The 22,213-nt window shown below is 39.5% G+C and overlaps 1 protein-coding gene across 3 annotated transcripts in view; it reads right to left on the reverse strand.

Moving 5' to 3' along the window:
* Nucleotides 1–2: 2 nt before the first annotated feature.
* Nucleotides 3–22,213, reverse strand: part of RIMBP2 (RIMS binding protein 2) — a 155,913-nt gene continuing 133,702 nt past the window's right edge. For 2 of the 3 annotated variants that reach the window (XM_040601852.1, XM_040601843.1), the window contains 7 exons: nt 18,241–18,358; nt 11,834–12,018; nt 9,377–9,545; nt 5,723–5,826; nt 3,922–3,993; nt 2,663–2,797; nt 3–243 (listed from right to left, as the gene is read on the reverse strand). In XM_040601852.1, the coding sequence (XP_040457786.1) occupies nt 55–243; nt 2,663–2,797; nt 3,922–3,993; nt 5,723–5,826; nt 9,377–9,545; nt 11,834–12,018; nt 18,241–18,358 (972 nt within the window). In that variant the 3' untranslated portion in view covers nt 3–54. Of the gene's footprint in view, nt 244–2,662; nt 2,798–3,921; nt 3,994–5,722; nt 5,827–7,231; nt 7,298–9,376; nt 9,546–11,833; nt 12,019–14,992; nt 15,146–18,240; nt 18,359–20,065; nt 20,798–22,213 lie in introns of all 3 variants that reach the window. The other variant, XM_040601834.1, reaches the window with a different exon arrangement.

A 22,213-nucleotide genomic window follows, 5' to 3' on the forward strand; every position in this document is an offset into this window, starting at 1 on the left:
AAAAAAAAAATTACACAGACTGGAAGCGTTACAGGTTGTCCAGGAGTACATGAATCATTTCACTGCACCAAGCTTTTTCAGCAGTTTCTTGCCTTTGGAAAGCAGCCCCTTTTTCTTTTTCGAGGACATATCCCTGCCTCTCCCGGGACTACCAGAACCCATAGGTGACGTAGGTGACCCAGAATGGAGATGAACTGTGGGGGATGGTGCTCTCCGTGATGTACCTGTATTCTCAGGAGGAACCTATTAGGTACATTGTTATAATTTATTGAATGTTTGAAAGCTTAAAAGCTGTTATCATCAAGAAAGTTGGTAACATCACTTGTCACATTACCCACTTAAACAAAAGGGACAGTTCCTTTCTTCCTTGTGGCTTAAAATACGGTATGGGCTTATGGAAAATAGATAAATTTTGAGCAGAAGTCTAGACAATAGCAAACACTCCAATAGAGCCCTGTTTTGGTTATACTTTTTTAAAGGAAGAGTTGGATACACTTGTTTTGCCATAGTTATCGCCACAAAAGCTACAAAACTGGTTTTGGCTTTGCATTTCAGTACTCTGATAGTACAAAAAAGAAGAGGGATGATTTTAGCTATAATTTAAGAAAAATAAATGTTAATTACTACAGATTAGCAATCTATAGAAGCCAAACTCTTCTCAGAAGAACGTAAAATGCTACATCATCACTTATTTTTTACCGTCCTTTAAATGCCTTTTCTTTAAAATTGGCTGGCAAACTTTATGTACAAATTTTAGAAGATGGCACACTGGCTTTAAAAAAAAAAAAAGAAAAAAAAAGCAAAAGCTAAAATGAACCTTAATCACAATCAAAGAAAGCTTAAAGACCCTGACTGCTTGATGTGTATGCTGCAGCTATGAGGTTGCTGAATGAAGGTGAATACTTGCACGATAGTTAGATGACTGCATTCCTAAATATTTTAAACAGCTATTTTTTAATTTATTTTTTTTTCAATCCTCAAAAGCACTTGAATGAAAATGCTAAAACTACTTATACTCAGCCTGTCCTAACTACAGTGCCCGGCTGACAAAGTGCGATACTATCACTTAGGATGATATTTTTGTAGTAGAATCCATGCCTTAGGGATCCCTGTTATCTCATAGTTCAAGTTAAAACATCAGCAATTTACTGGCTTGTTGCGCAACAGTGAGTTAAGCAAAGGGGCTTCAAGCCTACTTTGATTTTTAATCAAGGTCTAATTCTAATGAAAAAAACCAACTTGGTAAAGCACCCCAACGTACACCTGAAGATACCATGTATTTAGTCTAATGCATTCATTCAGTGAGCTGCATGTTTCGTACTGAGACTTGTATTGCATTGGTAAACCAAACAGTTGCTAATACTTCAAATGTGCACTTTCTAGGAAAAATCCGAGCAAATTATACCATAGGAAGGGATTTTTTCAGAATTGTTGAATAGTTGGTCTTAGGCAAACTGGGGTATAATCGATTATGGAAAACACATTTTAAGGCAGGCAATTTAAGTAGCTATATTTCAGTGTAATGAGTTTCAAAACCAACTATACCCTTGTAAACTACCGTACGTATCAGCTTACGTTTTGTTTCGTTTGTACATTCTTTAAGGGTTGGGGGTCTTGTGCTTTTCTCTTGATACAGGAGCTTGGAATTTTTACATCCCAGCTTGGCTAACAATGCAATATGCAGCTTTTGTTTGTAGGGTAGTTAGACATCAAACTCTCCTTTCTATGTAAACGTAAACATTTAGCTTGTGAAGAAATATGTTCCAAACGTTGACCTTCATAAAGCAAGGTCTAATTGACATATTCCTAAGGATTCCTTTTTTAAGGATTTGTCTCCTAAAAAAACTAAATTGACTTGACTAGATAATAGTAAAAGCATACAGCCTGTTCTTCGGTGGCCAAGGGCTTTGGAGACATATTTCTTTTCTTTTTTTTCCCCCACAATTACGTTTCAAGACTTGCATTAGAGAGCCAGGTAGCTGTAACTGAAATCTCTATTGGTATCTTCAGTTGCTCACTTACGTGAAGGCTACATTGCCTTATTAAGGTGTGAAATGAACACTCTTCTTCTGTTTCCAAGCAGATGAGCAAAGAAATAAAAATATATATAAAATATATAATATATAAAAGTATTGCAGTGATGAAACAAAACCAAAAATGAGATACTCTAAACATGATTAGTCTTTCATAGAAGAGAAGTCTCTGGCTATTAACTAATGCCAGTTAGAACAGGAAGTCATAGGGATTGAAAGATGAACACTGTCAATCGGCTGCATTTATGGTCTGTATTTAAAGGAATGCTTGTACCAGTCTTTTCGTCCACAAGAACTTTTGCTTTCCTCTTAGATATTGCAGGCAGTAAGAGTAGTTCAGAATCATTAGGAAGTTAACTACTTTCACCAGGGAGAAGCTGCTTAAACTCAAATTATAATGGAAGGTACTGTAATGACTGCAATCAAATGGTAAATTTAGTTTCTTCCTTTACAAATGTAACAAGCTAGTCTAAGGCTAAGTCAAGTCATTTTTTCCTTATGTTTTATATATTTGGAAGTTAATTTCAAATGGGCAAATGGATTTAAAATGTTAGAAATAATGCCTAAATTATATATGAGACAATGGAATGGAAAATAAAAATTTAAGGTTTTCTTATTCGGTTGCTTACCCTTTTTGCTTTTGTACGCATCGGTGTATCATGAACGTATTTTGAGGGTGCATCAGATAGGTAGACTTCAACATCATCAGGCACTTCTTCAAGGAAGTTGGAAGGAACCAGCCCCTTTTGTCCATTAAGTTCACCCTGCAACACGATGAAAGTTTCAGCCCGTGTTTTAATTAAAGCAAACAGGTACCCAAGAAGGCAAGGAAATACTTTTGACTATTTCAGAGCCAGCAAGGAAGAGGAACTAACAATCTAAGGTGACATGGGACCTTAGAAGCTTACACACTTCTGAAGATGACAAGTGCTAGTGTGCGTAACAGAGAGCAAATGCATGCCCGTGTTCTTCAGCTATGCACAATGGAGTAGCAGGAACTGAATTCCCATAGTTTCTGGACTTGGGTCCTTGGAACTGCAGTGCCGTTGGTGTGTGTGCTGCTGGGCTGCACAGCCTGAAGGCGCTTCTGAGATGATCAAACTACTCCTTTGGGCCTCAACAGGGGTCACTTCTACAATGTATCTGAAAGAGACAGCTGGGCCTGTTTTCATGGCCAGTACACCGTGGGCATGGAAAAGGCATGTTCAGGTGCAGACTGGCAGCTACTGTCAACCTGAAGACCATTCAGCTGGGCAAGCAATGCTGGAGTATTGTCTACCACCATCACACTCGTTAAGGAGTGACAAAGTAGTGTGATCTTTTAATGAGTGCTTAGAAGAGTGCTGAACTATTGTATTGATTTATGTTAATCAAGTAACCCTTTACTTTAGAGACAGGCCGTATCTATGTTCTTCTCCCACGTGGAAAGCTGTACCTATCAGAAGTCAGTAATGTGTTGGCATGGATACGTGTGATCAAAATACACATTTTCCAGCGGATGACATGAGGCAGTTATTACTTGGGCAATGCCAGAGGCAGCTCCGAGCTGCACCAACAACAGCCCCTGAAAAGGTGCTGAAGCGGCGTGTGCTCAGTGCCATACATCTCCACTGAAGGGAGCTTGCTGGTTACGCTGCAGCCTGCGAGGCATCCGCCAGGCCCGGTTTCCATCCCAGCTCTAACTGGGCTGGCTGTGACCACAGCCTCCCTGGGACAGACCAGGCATGGTGATGCTAATGCCACAGGGACACCGCTCCCAGGCATGTCCCGCGGGTTGGCATCTCTGTTAGATTAGCTGGCAGCTGTCCCCCCCGGCTGTCATTTAACAATTCAGGCTAGTGGAGATAGTCTGTCGCAGTCTGAAGCAACCAAAAAGAAGCCAACTTACATAGTAAAATCCGTCTTCATCAATTTCACCAAAGACAGTAATAATGTCCCCTGTGCAGAATGTCAGCTCAGCCTGCAGAAAAAGGAACGCATGACAGTGCATGTTCTGTTATTCTATATATATTCTACATACTCTCTCTATATATTATATATATGATTTCTTTAGTCATAGTAAACCCAGTAATATTTCCCCCTCTCCTTTATGTTAAGACACCATTAAAAACTATATTTGCTTTTTTTTTTTTTTTTTAGCTTGCTATATCCATCACCTCTCCCACTAGGTTTTTAGACACCCACAGGGCTCACTGTGTGTAACCGGACCTTGGAGATCCTCGAACTCATCTGTGCAAAGCCTTGAACAACCTTTGGGGCTTTGAGCTATGTGGCTTCAAAGGTCCCTTAAAGTCCATTTTTCTGTGAGGAGGGAACAAGACATAGGGGTTGGCCGTGGTTCAGGGCTAGGACTAACAGGTACAAGTACAGCTGAGCCTGCTGCTCCTGAAACACAAAGTTTGGGAGCTAATTTGCTGTGTAGCTACATGGGATTCTGTTCAATACAGGCTCCGTAACAGGCACCTCCAGTCTGCCATTGGCAAACACCGTGCTGGGCTCTTTTTAATTGCCTGTGGTTTAAATGTAATTTAATTAGGTGGGGTTTTTTTTACTTATTTTCAATTTCCTGTGGCCATGGGAAAGAGAGAACAAATAAAATGATTGCAACTTATCAGTACAATTTATTTGATTGGTTGCCCAAACTAATCTGAAACACCATAATTTAGAACCAGATTTGGTTCACTGAGAAACACAAGACAACTCTGGCTGCATTTTAAAGCATTAAGTCCCACATACTTAAATTCACTTCTTTAAAAAATTCCAAATTGTTCTGCAACTCACCAATTAAGAAAACATTGTAAAGGATCACTGGGGAAACTTGTAGGTATGTAGCAATTATTTTCTAGAGCTTTGAGCGTACCCTGACCACCCTGCCACAACGCATGTACAAACAGAAGAAACTGCATTGAATCTTGATCGAGGGACTTGCTATTTCACATCAAAGACAATGTAAAAAGTGATCCTGTTGTTGCTGATAACAAATACGGAGAAATGGGAGATTGTGTGTAGATAAATGGAAGATAAACTCATAACGAAGATCTAGATCATGGTGGGCTGTTGTTTAAGATATCCTTATATTGATACACAAAAAAATACCCCAAAATTACCACAACAACATGCTTCCACGGAAGCTCAGGTGCATCAATTAAGAGAAAAATACACTATGTTACAAATGCTGTTCTACCGCGCCATACTGTTCTGGGTTGGGCTGCGAAGGAGGGCTGATTTTTGGAGGCGCTGTACGTTACACAGGTTGGAAAGCATGCATCACTAAGCTCGTTGGCATCAGCTAGGATGCTTCTTGGAAATAACAGTGTTCTTACGTGGAAACATAAGAAGGAAAATTGAAAACAGTAGTTGGAAAGTAACTGTTCCCTACTCTTCAAAACTCCATGCTTTTTTTCCTTACAGACTTTAGTTATATAGATATGTATACACATATCCTGCACAACATATATCCATAGCTGACTATATAATGTATTGAGCCACCTTCAACAAATCCTACAAAGGATATTCTTTGATTGGTTTTGAACAAGAATCAAATCTACTTTTACTGAAGTCAGAAGCCTGCCATCCACATCTGCCTGAAACCAGTTAACTGACGTTTGTAATCCTGTGCTATTCTTTTTTTTTTTGCACATCTGCTGCAAGTGTGTAACAGCGCTTATCAAGAGCAGTTACGTCAGTACCTCTACATCAACGTTTGGAGAACTTTCCCTTGGATCGTAATCATACAGCGCCACCATCCTTCTTGTAGACACGGAATGCTGTCTGCCACTCCGTCTGTTTCTTTCTGTTCCGATCACAAGCAGAGGAAGGGAAGGAAAACTATCAAAGTTATTTTGAAAAGCAAAACAAGGTGCAACTTTTTCCCTACATCATTTTCACAACAGTGCAGTAGCAGCGTTGGTATTTCTCTAGCACAGTGATAACAGGTCACAGATTACCAAACCTATTAACATGGATAAAGGTTTCAAAACAGCGCGTACGTTTCATAAATACTTCTTTAACAGTTGGCTTGCCCTCTTTATTCTAAGCCACTCAATCCTCTGAGGAGTACTTCTCTGCAGAAGTAACATTCCAGAATTTTCAGCCGGTCTTGGTTGTAAGAATCGGACGTTACCAGGATATACAAAGCCAAACAGTCAAGATTTGTGTTTGCTGCATTTTATCCAAACTTCCATATTTACCGTCTATTCCCTTCCACCCCCTAATCTCAGGGAATTTTCCACCTGGGATCATTCAGCTTTCTGCTGGGAGACTGGAAGGAGAAACAGACACTCAGCTGTCCCAAGACAAAAGTGACTATTCATTATGCAAGTGGTCTGCAACATTTTCAAGACTGACTACAAAACCACATTCTCAAGTACTGTTTAATTTTACGAGTTTCCTTTGTGGGAACAGAAGGAAGGGAGTAAAATCCGTAGTTTCCAGGAACCACATGAAATGTGTACTGATTGATACTAAACATTTACAGAGAAGACCAAAATGGGCGTAATTTTAAATTTGAATGGTACTGGCATGGTTCTTGCAGATGACTGCTCTAGCAAGACAAACATGCTTGTTAGTGCTACTTACAGACAGGCACTGAGGGCAGGCCTGGTGGGTGCTATGCAGTGTGACAGAGGAAGCCGGTGGGGTTAGGAGGCACCCTCGGATTGTTCCGGCAGGAGGGGGAACATCAAAGGTTGGGCTAATGTAGGAGCAACTACCGAGCATGGCGTGCACTCACAGCTGTCACGACACCCACCGGCTGACACTGAAGCGTTTGGTAAGTGTGTATCACCTGCTCTTGCAGTGGGTGGTCTGAGTTACCTTCCCAGCTACCAATGCAAGGGATTTACGCAGAACACAAGGAGGGATCCAAAATGACAGCACAGACTGTAACAGACGCAGGACCTGATCCCCCTGATTCCCCAAAGATTGGATCAGCCGATACCTAAACGACTGTCTCAGAGTCACACTTCCTACTCCAAAGTACTTCTCTGGGGCAAGACACTGCCCACTGCTCAGGGTTACGAGCCCCTCTACAACCAAGAAAAGAATCCAAGAAGGACCCTCTATGGAATTGCTATGTGACAGTATTTTCCAACCGCTGCTTTCCAAAAGTTCAAAGGCATAAAAAAATAAATCTAGACAGCTCAAATAATTTCAGCTAATTTACAGCTTGAATCAAATTATTGGTTCTTAGCACAGACCTCTTTTAGACTTTCTGGATCTGCGGTGTACAGAGCGTGTGCTCTCTTTGAAACGGTCACAGTTGACTTCAGGAAAGGCATGCATACAAATAAAAGAAGAAAAGATATGAAGCTGTTCAGAGTTCTGTTTTTAAGGATTTAATGTGGGCAAAGGATTAAGAAAAATATAGTCATATGAACACAGCATGTAAAGTGTCTGATATGACATTAAAAACATGAGTAACAATACGAGACAGACGGGCAATTAGAGCCTGCTTCTGCTAAAAATCCACGTGGGCAGCCTCTGTGACAGCAAGGGTCTGAGCACGTGGATCTCTGCTATTCAGAATTTCTATTTAGTTTAAAATAGAGCCAAACTAGCTTTCCTTTCCAAATCCATTAGTAAGAGTGCTTGTTGTTTTTTAAATGGCTAATTTAAATCCATATTAAAGAGAAAATACATGATCCTTTTAAAGTGCTAAAATATTTAAAGGTGAACTGCTGGGAGTAGGTTGCTTACAGCTTGCCGTGAAACATCCCAGAATAAAAAGAACTGCTTAAAAGCATAAGGCAGGGCAACATTTCTGTCACAAATTGCCTCTGTCTCTTTCCAAGATAGAGACTTTCTGATTTCTCAGCTATCTGAAGGAGCCACTGCCAGTTAAGCGCAACAAAAAATCCAATTACATTCACAAAATTTGACCGTTAGACAGCTAAAATACTCAAACTGTGGGGAGCGATGTAGGTTAGCGTTTCTTTTTTCACAAGCATTCCGTATCAACAACGGAGAGCGCTAAGCAGGACTTAAAGCAGTGTTTCCACTGTAGCTGCTCAGGAAGGAATTTTCTGCACCCAGGTGTGACCTCACTGCTGGAAGCAGACGTGTGCTTAGATGCTTCTTAATCCCACCAGGCCCCTGGCTGTGTTTACAGATGTACCTAAAGCAGGCTAGGCGTCTCACTCCAACAGACTTTGCATGATGTGGACCCACGCGGAAACAACTCCGCATGCAGGACAGTGCCGCGAGCAGCCGGCCCGTACAGGCACACCTGCTGGTCCTGCCCTGTGCCTGCCCCAGGTTTTTGTCCTGCAAATGTACGTGGGGGTGTACGTGCGATACCCAGAGGAGCCGATGGGCAGTGGGGTTTACAAGTGCATGTGGGTGGGAATACTGGTTGTATTCATGCAGCGTAAGTAAATAAATACCGAGATTTGCATTAAGAACTCGATGAAGCATTTCAGAACTTAGATGATCCTTCCCCTTAATGGACGATGGAGAATTTTAAAATATCTCAATATCTTAAACAGCAACTCCCACCCCCCACCCCCCGGTCTCACATTTACTAATGCGATTTTGGAAACAACAAGGTTTCATTCAATCTAAGAAAACAACTGTCGAAGACTTCTTTGGGTTTTTTAGCAACCACTTTTACAGTTCACTTTTAAACAGGACTGAACCAATTTCAGCCCTTTATACTCTCTGAATCATGTTGAAAAATTTAAAACATTGAGATAGTTGTATGACATTTATTTTTAGAAAGAATTCTAAGTTAAGATACTTGCACTGTGTGTCTGTGTACAACACTGAACGAATGACATAGTACCAGTGGTGTGTAACACAGAGTTGTTTGGCCGAACTCTGCTTTTTAAAGGGTTTGTTACTGCAATATCCGCAAAATCTCACAATATGTTGTGCTATCCCCAGTGAGATTACACATAACCCTCTGCCACCATCCCTTTAAATTATCGGTAAAGTAGGAAAATGCAGAAGAGTAAAACTAACAATGAAGAAGTGAATCTTCTTATGCTTTGCAGCAGTGAGCATATCACAAAGCACCTCAGCACAGCACACTCCAAAGCACAGGGATCATGTTCTGTGTCTAGAAATCTTTCAGGTGACAAGACCCTTTTTTTATTATTATTAAGAAGTAATGAATGGAGTGGTAAAGAAACAAGTCCACATTTGCAGAAAAAGATGTGACCAAGATTAAGCATGAGTTGAATAAAGCCATCCAGATACCGACACAGAATGTATCCCATGGTGTAGTAAATTGCTGTACAATTTGGATACATCTGCATATAGGAAAAACAAAAGGCAAGGCGGATCCAGCCAAGTTAATAGCACCCAAAAGTTAGGAGAAGTGAAGCGTACGTATTTTCCCTTACCAATTTTCTCAACTGGTGTATTCAAGGGAAGGAAGCCTTGTTTTAGAAGCTGATCCATCATCTCTTCATCATCTGCTTGGATCTCAGAGACCATATTACATGGGATAAGGCCAATTCTTGTACAGGTTTCTCCACGATAGAATCCATCAGCATCTTTGTCGCCATAAACCTGTTATTCAAAGAGTGATAATGTTGGTCAATAAAGGGTTTAGCATTTGGGAATTTTAATGCAGGCTAAATGGTTACTAAATCATAGGCTGGTGACTACAGTTTGGATGTGGAATTACGTTACTTTTTGACTACTCTGACTTATGTTACCGAACTGGAATAGTTATATTAATTTGAATTATAGCTTCAGATATATAAAAGCAGAATTTGGACTTTGTTAGTAGTGAAATGCACAAAAAGTGAGAGACACCATTACAAGTCATCTGTTTCTCCCTGTGCTAAGCCGAAATTATACTTAAGGCTGTACATTGATGTTTACAGAATTGCCCATTTCTGGTGCTGTGTGAACAATATTCCAAATGAAGCATTTGCAACATTGTACCAAAGAGTTACTTTGAAGGGAACAACTTGTATATGATCAAAACCACCTATGTAATACTTAATATACTTGGTATATGTACTGAAGCTCTGCCACCATCTTTGCACAAAACATGAACAAAGGTATAAACATAGCATGAATTTTCATCAATGATAGCAGGTAAATCCAAAATTTCTCTTAAGTTCTCAAAATGCAGCCCATTCATAAAGGCTACTAATGAATGATACAGAGGCCTAGAACAAAAACTGTACTAAACAAAAGTGATGTTCTTAAGGCAAAACTGATGACTGAGTTCAGACTGTCCCTTATTTGGGTTCAAATCAATCGTTTTCTTTCTTTTCTTTAAAAACAAACAAAAAACCCCAAACCAATCCCTTCACTTTAAATCTGAGCGCATTAAAAATGACTGTAAATTCCCTCACCTTTCTAGTGCAGGAACGCTTTCCAGTTTTAATGGCTATATATCCATGACTCGCCTGGCACCTCTGCTACTTCACACAGTGCAGCATATGTGACCGTAACACATGTATGGGACAGATTTCATACAGCTCATGCTGGAACTGACCCTCCACCATCCTGCGTGCTCAGGTAATGTATGAAAAGTATTTTAAAAATGCAAACTAATCCATCTTCACAACAATTTGATGAGAAAGTCAAAGCAGCAGATCACATAGTAATCACCATGATCTCAAACACAAACCAAACATCACTGACAGTATGTGACAAACTTCACTGAGAATAAGTGGGATGTCTCTAGGCTGTTCCGTGCCAAATGTGTACATATTTGTTAAGAAACAATTAAAATATCTGAGTGAAATGAACATTCTTGCAAAGAATAAGCTCTTACATAAGTTCCATATTTTTGGCATAAAACTTATGTAAGGAGGTAAGCAAAATATCTAACCAAGTATTCAACTTTAAAAATAAAAGCAACTTAGGATATGGACATGTGTATTAGGATCTGATCCAACATACTGGAAAGCAGTCAGTATTTTAATAGCCTAAGTCACAATTTTCTCTTTCAAATGGCCAGTGTTACAAACCAGTCTGTATTTTTTCAGGTTCTGTTTCAGAACACACTTGAATCTCAATTATCCTTGGACTACCAGCAGCTGTTCCTTCTGCCACTCTCATTTCTGCTTATTTTGCACCAGATCAGTTAGATACAAGGCTGCAGCAGGAGATGCTTACATTTGCCGATTCAACAGAAAAATCTGCTAGCTTTTTAAAATCAGATCAGCAAACCAAAAAAATTTGCTTCGCAGATGCACAAAGCATAAAATGAGGCAAGCTGGGATAGAAGAGGGCTGGCTAGAGACCTTGACAGAGCCCAGTGCTGTCCCTGTCACATGAAACGCCCAATTTCTGCACCCTGTTTAAAGGCAGGGTGTATATTTTACACCAAACAGTGAGAAAAGGGCATGGTTTCCTCTGTTTCAGAAAAAGATGACTCTAGAAGAGAAATACCTAACTTCTAGACTTCAATGTTAAGCATATACTTGCTAGGAGTGTTCAGCATTTAAAAACACCCAGCAGCTCTGGTATGTACGAAGGTACAACACTAAGCACTTGTGTGGTATCTTTGCAGGGAAGACATCCTCTCTGAAACAGCTTTTCCTGCAGGGTTTGTGGCAATGGCCACAGGGGCTTCAGAGTCACAATTCTGGTCTTGGCACCTACATCTTTCATGGAGTCTGGCCCTAACTATTGAGATTTTTGCCCATTACCTATTTATTTTTAAGCTGTTAGCACTAGGTATTAGGTTCCCGAGCCAGTGAGATTTACAGCCTGAACCTCCAGAGGAAAAAAAGTCTTGGACTCCAGTCACACAGGCAGCCTTCTCCACACAGAACAAAAGAGACCCTGTTTGTAAAACCGGGTCCTTTGTCTCCTTTATTCTTAGAGCCCACCTTAATGATCTGTCCTTCTTTAAATGGCAGCTCTTCTTCTGCAGCATCTGGATTTGGGGACATTGTCAGTGGATCGTAGTCAAAGAGTGCAACAAATATCCGAGTAGAAATATCTTCTGTGCCAGGATCTGTTTCTGATTCTTCATAGATATCTGGAGAAAGATGGTCATGACCACCATAGCCATCTATGAAAGCAAATTCAGAAAAGAACAATTCAGTAATACAAGCTGGCCTCATCTTTCAACTATACCAGTTAATATCTGAAAAATGTTTGGCATTTCAGTGAAAAAAACCCAATTCACTTAATGCATGTCCTATTAAGCTTGGCGTTGGCGTTGGTTTTTTTAATTAACAAGTTGTTGGTTTTTAAAAAGAAGCATATACAATCTGCATGCACTGAGCGTGGTGCTGATCTGCTACACCACACTGACATTTACACATGTGGATACAGCTCGGACAATGAAGCAAATTCTGTTAGGTTTACAAGAGTTTGCCATCAATTAAGGAAGCATGTTAAAGAGCGACATAATGATGAGTCTGATAGGCTTTATCACTACCGCAAAAATAACCATGCTTTGGATCCACCTGTTTTCCAGCACAGCTGCTTCTGCTCTTCATGGACACATGAAAAGCACATCCCAGCCGTGTTGACACACCATGTCTTAATTACCAGGTTTAAAACATGGTCATAACCTCTCCTCTCCAGAGAGGCAAGAAGAAATTTATTTCAGTAGTGTCAGTTATGCCAGGGTCGGAGCTACACTGCCTATGATTTTGTTTAAGCACAGTCAACAGTTACCATAGCCAGCAGTGCCCCTGACCAACCCAAACACTAACAAGATGTGTTAAAATTGAGAAGAAATGGTTAGCTATGACTGCATTTAACCATAAGCTCACTAGGAAAGATCATCCACGAGTGTCGCAACACTTGACACCGCACTGAAGTCTGTCCACTGCAGGGTACCAAATCCATTAGGACACAAAATACAAGAACTGACATTTTGTCTCACACATCTTTCAGACTTTTGAAATTACCTGGAGAATGGGTTTAGTCTATGATTCAACAACGTACTTAAGGATGGACTTCAGTGAATTAGAAAATTAAGCCAAAATTGCTAACAATAAGTGTTTTGATTGATGGGTTTTAAAGGCCTTTAATTTTGTTTTGAAAGAGCATGTGGCAGCGCTTTCCCCAAAACTAAGCTCCTTCAAGGCATACAAAGCTTAAGTCCCAAAAAATTAAGCCCTCAAAATCATAAGCCACTTCTAAAAAACTCAGCTTATTGCGCAAGTCCCGCTAACTTCAGTGGGAGTCACGCACTTTTGTTCTTTGCTGAATCAACACTTAGCATTCACTTTATAAGATCCTTCACAATGAATAAATTGAGAAAGCGATGTTATGAATTATGATGAAAATGTAGTTCAACTATATAAAAAAATTTTCCAACAATTTTCATATTAATACAATGTTTACTGTAATCACCTCTTACAAATTAAATACTCCAATTTTGGGTAATAGTTTCAACATTCAATAATGAATATTTTAGATAAAATTCCTCTTTTTGCCTCTACATCAGATGCATTTTATTCAACACTTGATATTTTTAAACTCCCAGAAAAAATGTTCAGAGGGTCACAGCTTTAGGGGAACAGCTACTAACTCTTGGGTCCAGAGCGCAAGAAAGAATGTGAATAGAGAAAAAAATGCAGAACAGCAAAAGGGGAGGGAAAAATTCCAGCCAAGAAGCTTTAGGCAGGCACAAAGCACAGGAAGTGCAGGAGAAGGGCACATGTGGGACAGAAAGCAATGGGACACAAAGGATGGGATTCTTCTCTGTTCTGTTCTCTGTTCTCCTCACACGGTCATGTTGCAGTCATTCTGTGGTTCATACTCAGGCCCACCAGCCAATGTAAAACAGGCGGGTTAAGGGGTGGTTTTTTTTTTAAATTAACAATAGCGATTTTTGCATCCAATTCCAACCGCAGTTTGTGGGGGTTAGGTGCAAGCATGAATTACAGGTAAATGTATCTCTGTTAAAAGCACTGGCCTGCAACTATCTAATTCAGAATAGTCACAATTTGCTTCAATGAACCAGAAATCAAATAATCTCTTGATTAGCTCATTAGCCACTTATCTTACTCTTTCAAGAGGTATAGAGGTATGTCATACATATACACACACATGTAACTGTGTATGTAAAATGTTAAGTCTTTGGATGCAGCCAGCCAGATTCCCAACTGATGTGTAATTGCAACCACAGCTGCACTGGATTGACTAGATATACAGCAATATACACAAGCTGATGAGCTGGCTGTCAGTCAGTCACATACGTTTGCTTTGAAACTCAGCATTAAATTAGAATTTACCTTTCAGGTAAATTAAACTTTCAGGGCTCCTTTTTTTCACTTCAGGTATGAACAAAACCCTAATGTGTTTCTTAGCTCTATATACGGCCTGGGCTGCTTTCACAGGTTAAGTATTAGACACTTCAATCTACTGTGTTATGAACTATGAAAACTGAGCTGTTGATCATGTAATGATTTCTATATTGATGAAGCAACAAATACTATCAGTAATGGGTATAAGTGCCTTACTCATGTAATACAAGTTTGTAATTACTCCTAAAAATAAGAATAATTTCTGTCTTCACCAGGTGACACAGCCCAAGTCCTGTGTGGTCACTGGGAAGACCCCAAATCTTCATTTGCCCCAAGCTGTAAATCAGGATAACAAATGGTAACTGCTTCCTGTTACAGGGCGCTGGGCTGTGATATACCAGCTACTGTTTGTCCCTGCCCAGTCTATATGAATCGAGTGGAAATGTGGTCATTTAGATGAATGGTTGTTCAGGTGTGAAGTACAGTAAATACTGGCTGGCATTAGCAGCAGGACAGCTTCACACGGGTTCATGCCATGCAGTATGCTTGGACTCGGTTGAGTATGGAAAGGTGGCTGCACAGCAGTTCCAGGACAGAGGACTAAGGGCTGTTGGTACCTTACAGCTGAGCCGGAGGAACTTACCTGAGAGCAGACAGGACTAAAGAGCCAGCTCCCCTGGCATTCTGCATTGCATGCAATGCTGTCATACAGAAACCGCACTTGTTAACACGCAGCTCTAAAATGTGTCTGTCACAAAGGATGAATAATGTTCGGCATACCGTATCTATATTCAGAGGCCATGGTACGCTGCTGAGGCCATTTCTTGTGTCCACCAATGCTGCGATAATAAGCTTCTTCTTTTACAGGTGAAATATTTCCCTCACTACCTGACCGAGACCGACCGCCTTCACTGTTACTGTCCATTGTAATTTCTATGGAGAAAAAGGGAACGATCTATTAAAACATATTGTATAGCTGCCTTCGTGGAGGCTCCTGCGGGCAGGCTCTGCCTACCTCTTTTTCTGACTTGCCCATAGTAGGAAGGCTAAACACTGCACAACTTGAGCCAGATGTCTCAGCCTCTAGAAATCCTTCTTCAGCAGAGAAATCACAGAAACATGTACCTCCTTTTTTTTTTAAAGGGGCTTTTTTTGAAAGGAGTATTTGTGTGCTTTTTAGAATTCATACAGCGTAAATATTGTTTGTTAGATCTTTGGAGAGGAATCATCTTTTATTATGAGGTTTAAACAATCCTACCTGCCAGATCTGCAAGGTCAAGTGCACTGTAAACTGTGTTTCACCTTCTAAAGTATCAACCTAAAAACAAAAATTAATTAATTTACTTAAGTCCTACCTGCAAGAAGATTCTAATCTAAAGTATTTATAGCTTAATGGAGAAAATACCTCAAAGAATTTAAATTCTGGAACATTTTGAGAAAGTTTTTATCACTGGAATCCTAAGAACATTACAATTTTGAAGGTCTTTCCCACCGATTTAACCTCTCAGAGCTGCCTTTAGAACTTTGTATCACTAAAGCGACCCTTTAGCTGAATAACTCACTAAAAACTCCAGGCATACACGTTAAGGACTAAGCTGCTGCCAGGACATTTGGAATCCACATTTTTGAGATATACGCTGAGGCCAACAACAGTTTCATGTATTTAAGCAGTCTATACTTTGGCTCAATCATATTTACCTTCTTCTTTCCTTTTATTTTACTCTGCTTTTCACTTTATAATGACACAGCTAAAATAGTTCCCATCTTCAAAAATGACACTCTTGATACATTTCTGAACTCTTGGTACATTTCATATCTTCTAGGTTTTTTTTTTTTCCCAGCGGGCTTACAGGAAGCAAGTTTTGTGCAGAGTTTTATTAAGTGTTTATATTTGCTTCACTTACCCTCACAGTGATTTAGTATAGTATGATGCTGAAAGCAAGAAATATTCCATACATATCTTTCAGCAATCTTAATAGCTAGTCTTTTAGTCAGAAATTAGGTCTCTTGAACTCTAAACCTAAGGGCCTTCCAACAGCTTCACAGAATTTTTTTTACAATTTTTTTTAAGATACGGTACATAATGCTCAGTAGTTTGCTTGTTACCAGCATTAGACAATATTGTAATTTATTCCTAATGGAACTTCCCCAAAGAGCATTTGTGTGGATTGCACATAACACAACACACACTAAATGATTCTTTAAGTAACACTAGAAGAAATAAAACCTGAAGATCTTATTTTCTAGTTAATTATCTGTTTGAGTACAGATTGACTATCAGAAATTAATTTCTTTATCTGATTCCTAAGCTGTTGCTACTGAACTACCAAACAGCGAAGTCATCACTTAGCGGTTACCATGTTCAAACTTCATTGACAGAAAGTGAGCTCTGATAAATGTAATCACTTTCCTTATTTTTTAATTAAAATTAAAACTAAAAGGAAACCCAAAGGATTAATTCAAACAAACCTGTCTACTCTCTCACTATTAATTAAAAAAAATGTTCTAGCAGACAATATAAAAGAAAGAACTTAGATACAAAACTTGCTTTAACTAGTCCAAACATAAACCGGAAATCTTTACTCCTGAGAAAAAAAAGGCTGCTTTCAGACAAAAAGGACATGAAAATCTAACAGTCTTCACACCAGCATCCAAAAGTGGTTTTTTTTTTTTTCATCTTATTTTTTCCACCATCTTGTGCTGCTGAGGAGGGGAGTTACAGAACAGCGTGGTGGGCACCTGACCTCCAGCCGAGCGCAAACCACCACAGAAAGCTATTTGGTTCAGCTAACAATAACCCTTCCAATGGAAGCACAAGAGCCTCCCTGGAGCTGATTCCCCCACCCCCACCTCCCATTTTCATACCAGTATAATTCCATGGACATCTGTGAAGATTATCCTGGTTCACACCAGGATGTGGGACGAGAATCAGCCTCTGCCCAATCATGCTATACTGAAGACACTAAGAAAGTTTCATGCATTACAGCTGTGCGTGTTTCCTGATCTATGGTTTCAATAATAATAATTATCTACTAAATAGCAAAATAATTTGTGCCCACTGGGTGGATTATGCTTTTAATTTACAGTCCAGGAATTTTAGTGTGATTCTATGAAAAGGGAAAAATCTTTAATATTTAAAAATAAATGTATTCCTTAATGATCAGTCTCTTTCCTTCTGATAATCCCCATTTGTGACATCTCTCATGCATACAGATGTCAGGTGAGAATTGCCTGACACTACTTCTTTATCCTCCTGACAATGCCTAGAGCGTTCACAAATTAGAAGTCCAAGTTAGGGACAGGAACCGGACTGACTTTACGTCCTTATGGAGTAAAGTTCTGCTAATAGCCCACAGAACCTTTTCTGCATTTGTTTTCCATGTGTTTCCTGTCAGTATAGAGTGTATGTTTTAACAGATAGGTATTTTTCCATAGTGTCTTGATTCCATTATCTTTTCTGCACTACTTTTTGGATTTTCTGGTATACACCAGCATATAGTTTAAGTCGTAAGTAAACCAGAATAGGGATGATTCTGTAAGAAAGATCAAATCTAGTAAATATATGCAAGTTCTACTAACTTGTTACATGTAACAGCTTCCATTTTTCCTGCTAAATTCCAAAAAGTAGTCAAGAAAATGGAAAGTGAATGCAAAGTGATGGCTGATGAATGGAAAGATGGATGGCTGAATGAATGGCTGAATGGGTACGTTTATTTTACTGATTATATAGTAGCCTGCCTGCAATTTTCTTCTCAGGTAAGTTCTAAGAGTATCTAAGCTTAAACAACCTTAGAAAAGCTCCAATATCCGCTAAATTCAATGAAAAGATTTCCAGTGATGTCAATGACTACTGATTCTGCCCCCTGTGAGACTCGTATTTAGAAGGAGATGTTCTCAGCTCCATTTCACCTCATTTAAACTAAGAGTAACCATGGTTCAAGACAAGTGTCTGTTGTTTCTTTTTTGAGGACCACCTTCCCAACTCTGAGGCTGCAAAGAACAGAAATGCACCAATCTGTCCAACTAACCAATGGAAGGGACCAACATTGGTCGAGACCTTTGTGGCACTGCACTGCCATGAGAAGACCTTCGCCCTGCATGCTCCGCCCTTTCAGGCCGTCCTGCAGATGATGGATTACCTAAAAGCTAAAAAACAACAACAGAAAAAACAGGTTTGTAAGTTACATGCATGATAACATTATGGTTATATGGTTGCACATTAATCAGGTCAATCACATTTGGAAGCATAAGCTCTAAAGGCAACTAAACTTAGTTTTTAACTGAAAGGTTAGCTGAAAAGTAAATACTGTTGCCTGGCAAACCTGCAAAAGAAAAAATGGTTCCCTGATTTATGGCAGAGTTTTGTAACCAGCAGCCACACATCAGAACAAAAAGAAAAGAAAAGAATAATTTTGGAAATATTCTTTTGCCTTTGTTGTTGCTGTTACGATGATGCGATAACCTGCTGAAGAGCAGTATAACCAGTCATGAGAGCTGTGGAAATTTGACTGTACCAAAAAGGCGAGCCTTTTTCATATTCAGCTATGCAGCTCTGTCCAGCTTGCAGCGTGTGAACAAGTGTATGTCCTCCTCTCTTTGAGCACACTGTTTTTTCTATAATGGCCTTTGGTTGTTAAAGCCTTTTAAAAGTCAATGAAATATGTAGAAGGGAATGTAGACACACTTCGGCTCACATCACAGCTGTCTCTTTCTGTTCGCTACCCCTGCAGAAAATATTGCGATTCTAGTAACCAAATAGTACTATTTTAATGCTTTCCAGAGTTCACCATGCAGTCATTGAGATTAGTACAGCTTGGGCACCAATTTTAATGGGAAAAATTTTTAAGGATCCTTTCAGCATAAACTGCTAGGCTAGAAGAGCAGGCAGCTCATTACTACTCTTACATGAAACACATTAGATTTGAGGTTTCCACTCTGGACTGTTGCAGACTGAGAGGGTAAAGAACTTGCTTTGGTCTTTAGGGAGCAGGGATGCCTACGGATGCATCTATCAAAGCGTGGAGACTCTGCTACAGATTAATGGACAGAAACGCAAATAGGCGAGATCACGCAGAGGCATCCTCGAAAGATATGGAATGGCCCTGGCCTCTCCGTTTGGAAGAAGCTCTTTGCCTGCATTCTCATGCAGAGATGCAGTCTGCAACTTCAAAGGCAAGAAGAGATGGTCTAAAAAGGAAGGCAAAGTAGTGACAGTGCAGAGATAAGGCAGAAAATGGAAATATGATGAAACCTGTGACTCCATAAATCTGGGTCACTGTCACACTGAGGGAGAATCTTGATTCTTGTCCGGAGATGTTTCATGATAAAGAGCATATCCTGAAAATTCTGGGAATGAGGTGAATAAAAACAATGTGATGAAATGAATTCTTTGACATTAATAATAATAATTTAAAAAAATATTGATGAAATAGTTTTCCATTTAAAATGCAGCTTTTTTTTAAATGCAACATTTAGATGGGCGAAATAAATAAAAACAATCTTTTGGAAAAATTATAGTTCAGCTAACCCTTAATTAAAATTTAGATTCAGTTGTCCTTTAATAAAAGCAGCCATTATTGTAATTTATTCTGTGGGAAAAACATCGTAAAGCAAATTAAACTGATTTCAGCATGATACAAAAGAGGACTGTAAAGGAAAATGCAGAATAAGATACAAAAATGAATGGGGAGATTAAAATAAAAAGGGGAAAATGTAGCAGATAAGTCCAAACGATGGACTCTAAAAATTAATTTGTGGGGGGGGGGGGGAGGAAGAAAGAACAAAAAAGAACGAACTAAAGAAAACAGACTGATTTGGCAAGCAGATGTTAGAAGGAAGATTTATTTCACACACCAGAGAGTCTTCTGCATCTCTGTGGGATGGCTTTGCAAGTAGACCAGCTGCCCTAGAGTCAGCCATTTTTAAGTCGGTCTTCCAGCCTCCCTGAACATCTTCATTAGATAAATGATCTGTTTTACTACATTTCTGAGTCTCATACTTTTTCTCATAACTGGGCTTGACCTGCTCACTCCTGAGGTCTACAAAGGAAGGAGCCAGGTCACCAAAATCTTCTTCGATGCTGGTTTGTCTGGTTAAAGTTTTCCTGCGAGCAAGCAATGGCCTCATGCTTTTCCTACAGGAACAGTTAGCAGTCTCTGCACAACAGCTAGATGCAACGTTGGCAGAAACTGAATCACAAGTATATCTGAAATTAAAACGAGATTCTTCTTCTTCACTTCCACAGTCTAGTCCACTGTCTGGGCTTCTCGATAAGGATCGGCTATATTTACATCCTTTGTCGTCTGCAGGAAAATCCTCCATGCCTGAAATTCTGTGCTTGGCTGGGTACCAGAAGTTGTGCTGCTGGTCTTGATTGTAGGGCCTAGGTGGTCTAGAGTCTCTAGCTATAGTGGGATTCTTTTTATAGGGCATACCTAAACCCTGCTTGTACAGCAGTTCAGAGTATTCACCATCCTCTTCAGCTACTTCTGGAATACTGAAAAGCTTTTTACTGTGATGTATCTGCTGTGAAAAGTCAGGCTGTTCCAAAAAAGTGGCTTCAGTGGTCTTATTCTTATCGCACTCCTTAAGATTATGTAATGTTAAAAACCAGACAGGGAACAAATAGTGTGTGACAAAAATAAAATGGGAGGGAAAAGGGAGAAGAAAAGAAAAATAAAGACAGAATTAGTTTTAGAGAAATGGCAAACATAAGACATGCAGCTCATTTAGTGAAAAGGATGTCATGCTTTGAATGAGAATCTGTGAAAAATAAGGACATGATTAAGAAGTTGCTGGGTGTCAGATACAACATGAGAGGTCAGTACAAACAACTGAGTGATGCTCTGAACAAGAATAAACCCATGCATTTAAAACAAAGCAATAAAAGCTGCATACAGGTTCCAGCATGGTAAATGAGAATGGCACTAAAACACAGCACTAATGCTTAGTATGTCCCTTGCCCCATGCCAAATTTCTATTTAGTATTTCTTTGTAACTAGAACCCGTATCTGAAAATGAAATTTCTGTTCTAGCAAGCTTTCTTGCTTTGCATCTGTTAAAGCATCCTATATGTAGCAAATACTCCTTCATCTCCTGCCAGAGGAGAGCTACTCTGCAGACACCATTAAAGGAGTTCCAGCTTCCTTTGTAAAACAGTTAAACTGCACCATTTTTAAAGCTTGGCTTCCATGGAAAGAACCCTGAGAAGCAGGATGCTCTCTGATGTCATTTGGTCTGCACTGTCATCAAATCTCTCATCATAATCTCATACCTGCTTGATAAAACCAATATTTGAGCATTGGCCTGTTAACAGAAGTAAAAGTCTCTGTTTATACCAAAAGTAGGTAAAAAATATCCCAGCCTGGATAAAACAAATATTCTGAACATGATAGATACATTTTTTAATTTTTCTATTACAATTACACAAAACAATTGTTGGTGTGACAAAAGAATCCTATGCAGTCTTTGTTGGACTCAGAAGATACAAAAGAATAATGATGCAGGAGGTGTTGTTTTTGACTGACATGGTTTATAGATTCTACATCATGGAGATCACCTCCTCTTGTACTTTACTCACTGCCCAGATCAGGCAGGTCTCTGGACACAACAGCACCCATAAATGATGACAGGATCATCTTGGAGACTTCAGCAATACTCCTCTCTCTGAGCATGTTCAACTTAACTGGGGTTTGGGTATCTTCCCCTTCTAGGCATTAAGAACTAAGTTACTTTATGACTTTGTTTCACCTATTTTCATTCTTTTTAAAATGTGTATCACACTTACAAAACTTTTGAGACACGCTGCCATAAAAGTAGAAATATGTCATATTTCTATGACATAAAAAAAAAAGTCAATAAATATGAACAAGGATAGTTTTGATTTGAGCTCAAATATCCCACATTTCAGAATGCTCAGAACAGGTAAGTGAGTTGAACCTTCCCTTGATCACCCACATCAGCCTTTGTTTTAGGGAACGACTGGAGGGAATAATAATCTCC

Source organism: Falco naumanni, chromosome 1, assembly GCF_017639655.2.
Source record: "Falco naumanni isolate bFalNau1 chromosome 1, bFalNau1.pat, whole genome shotgun sequence".
Lineage (NCBI taxonomy): Eukaryota > Metazoa > Chordata > Aves > Falconiformes > Falconidae > Falco > Falco naumanni.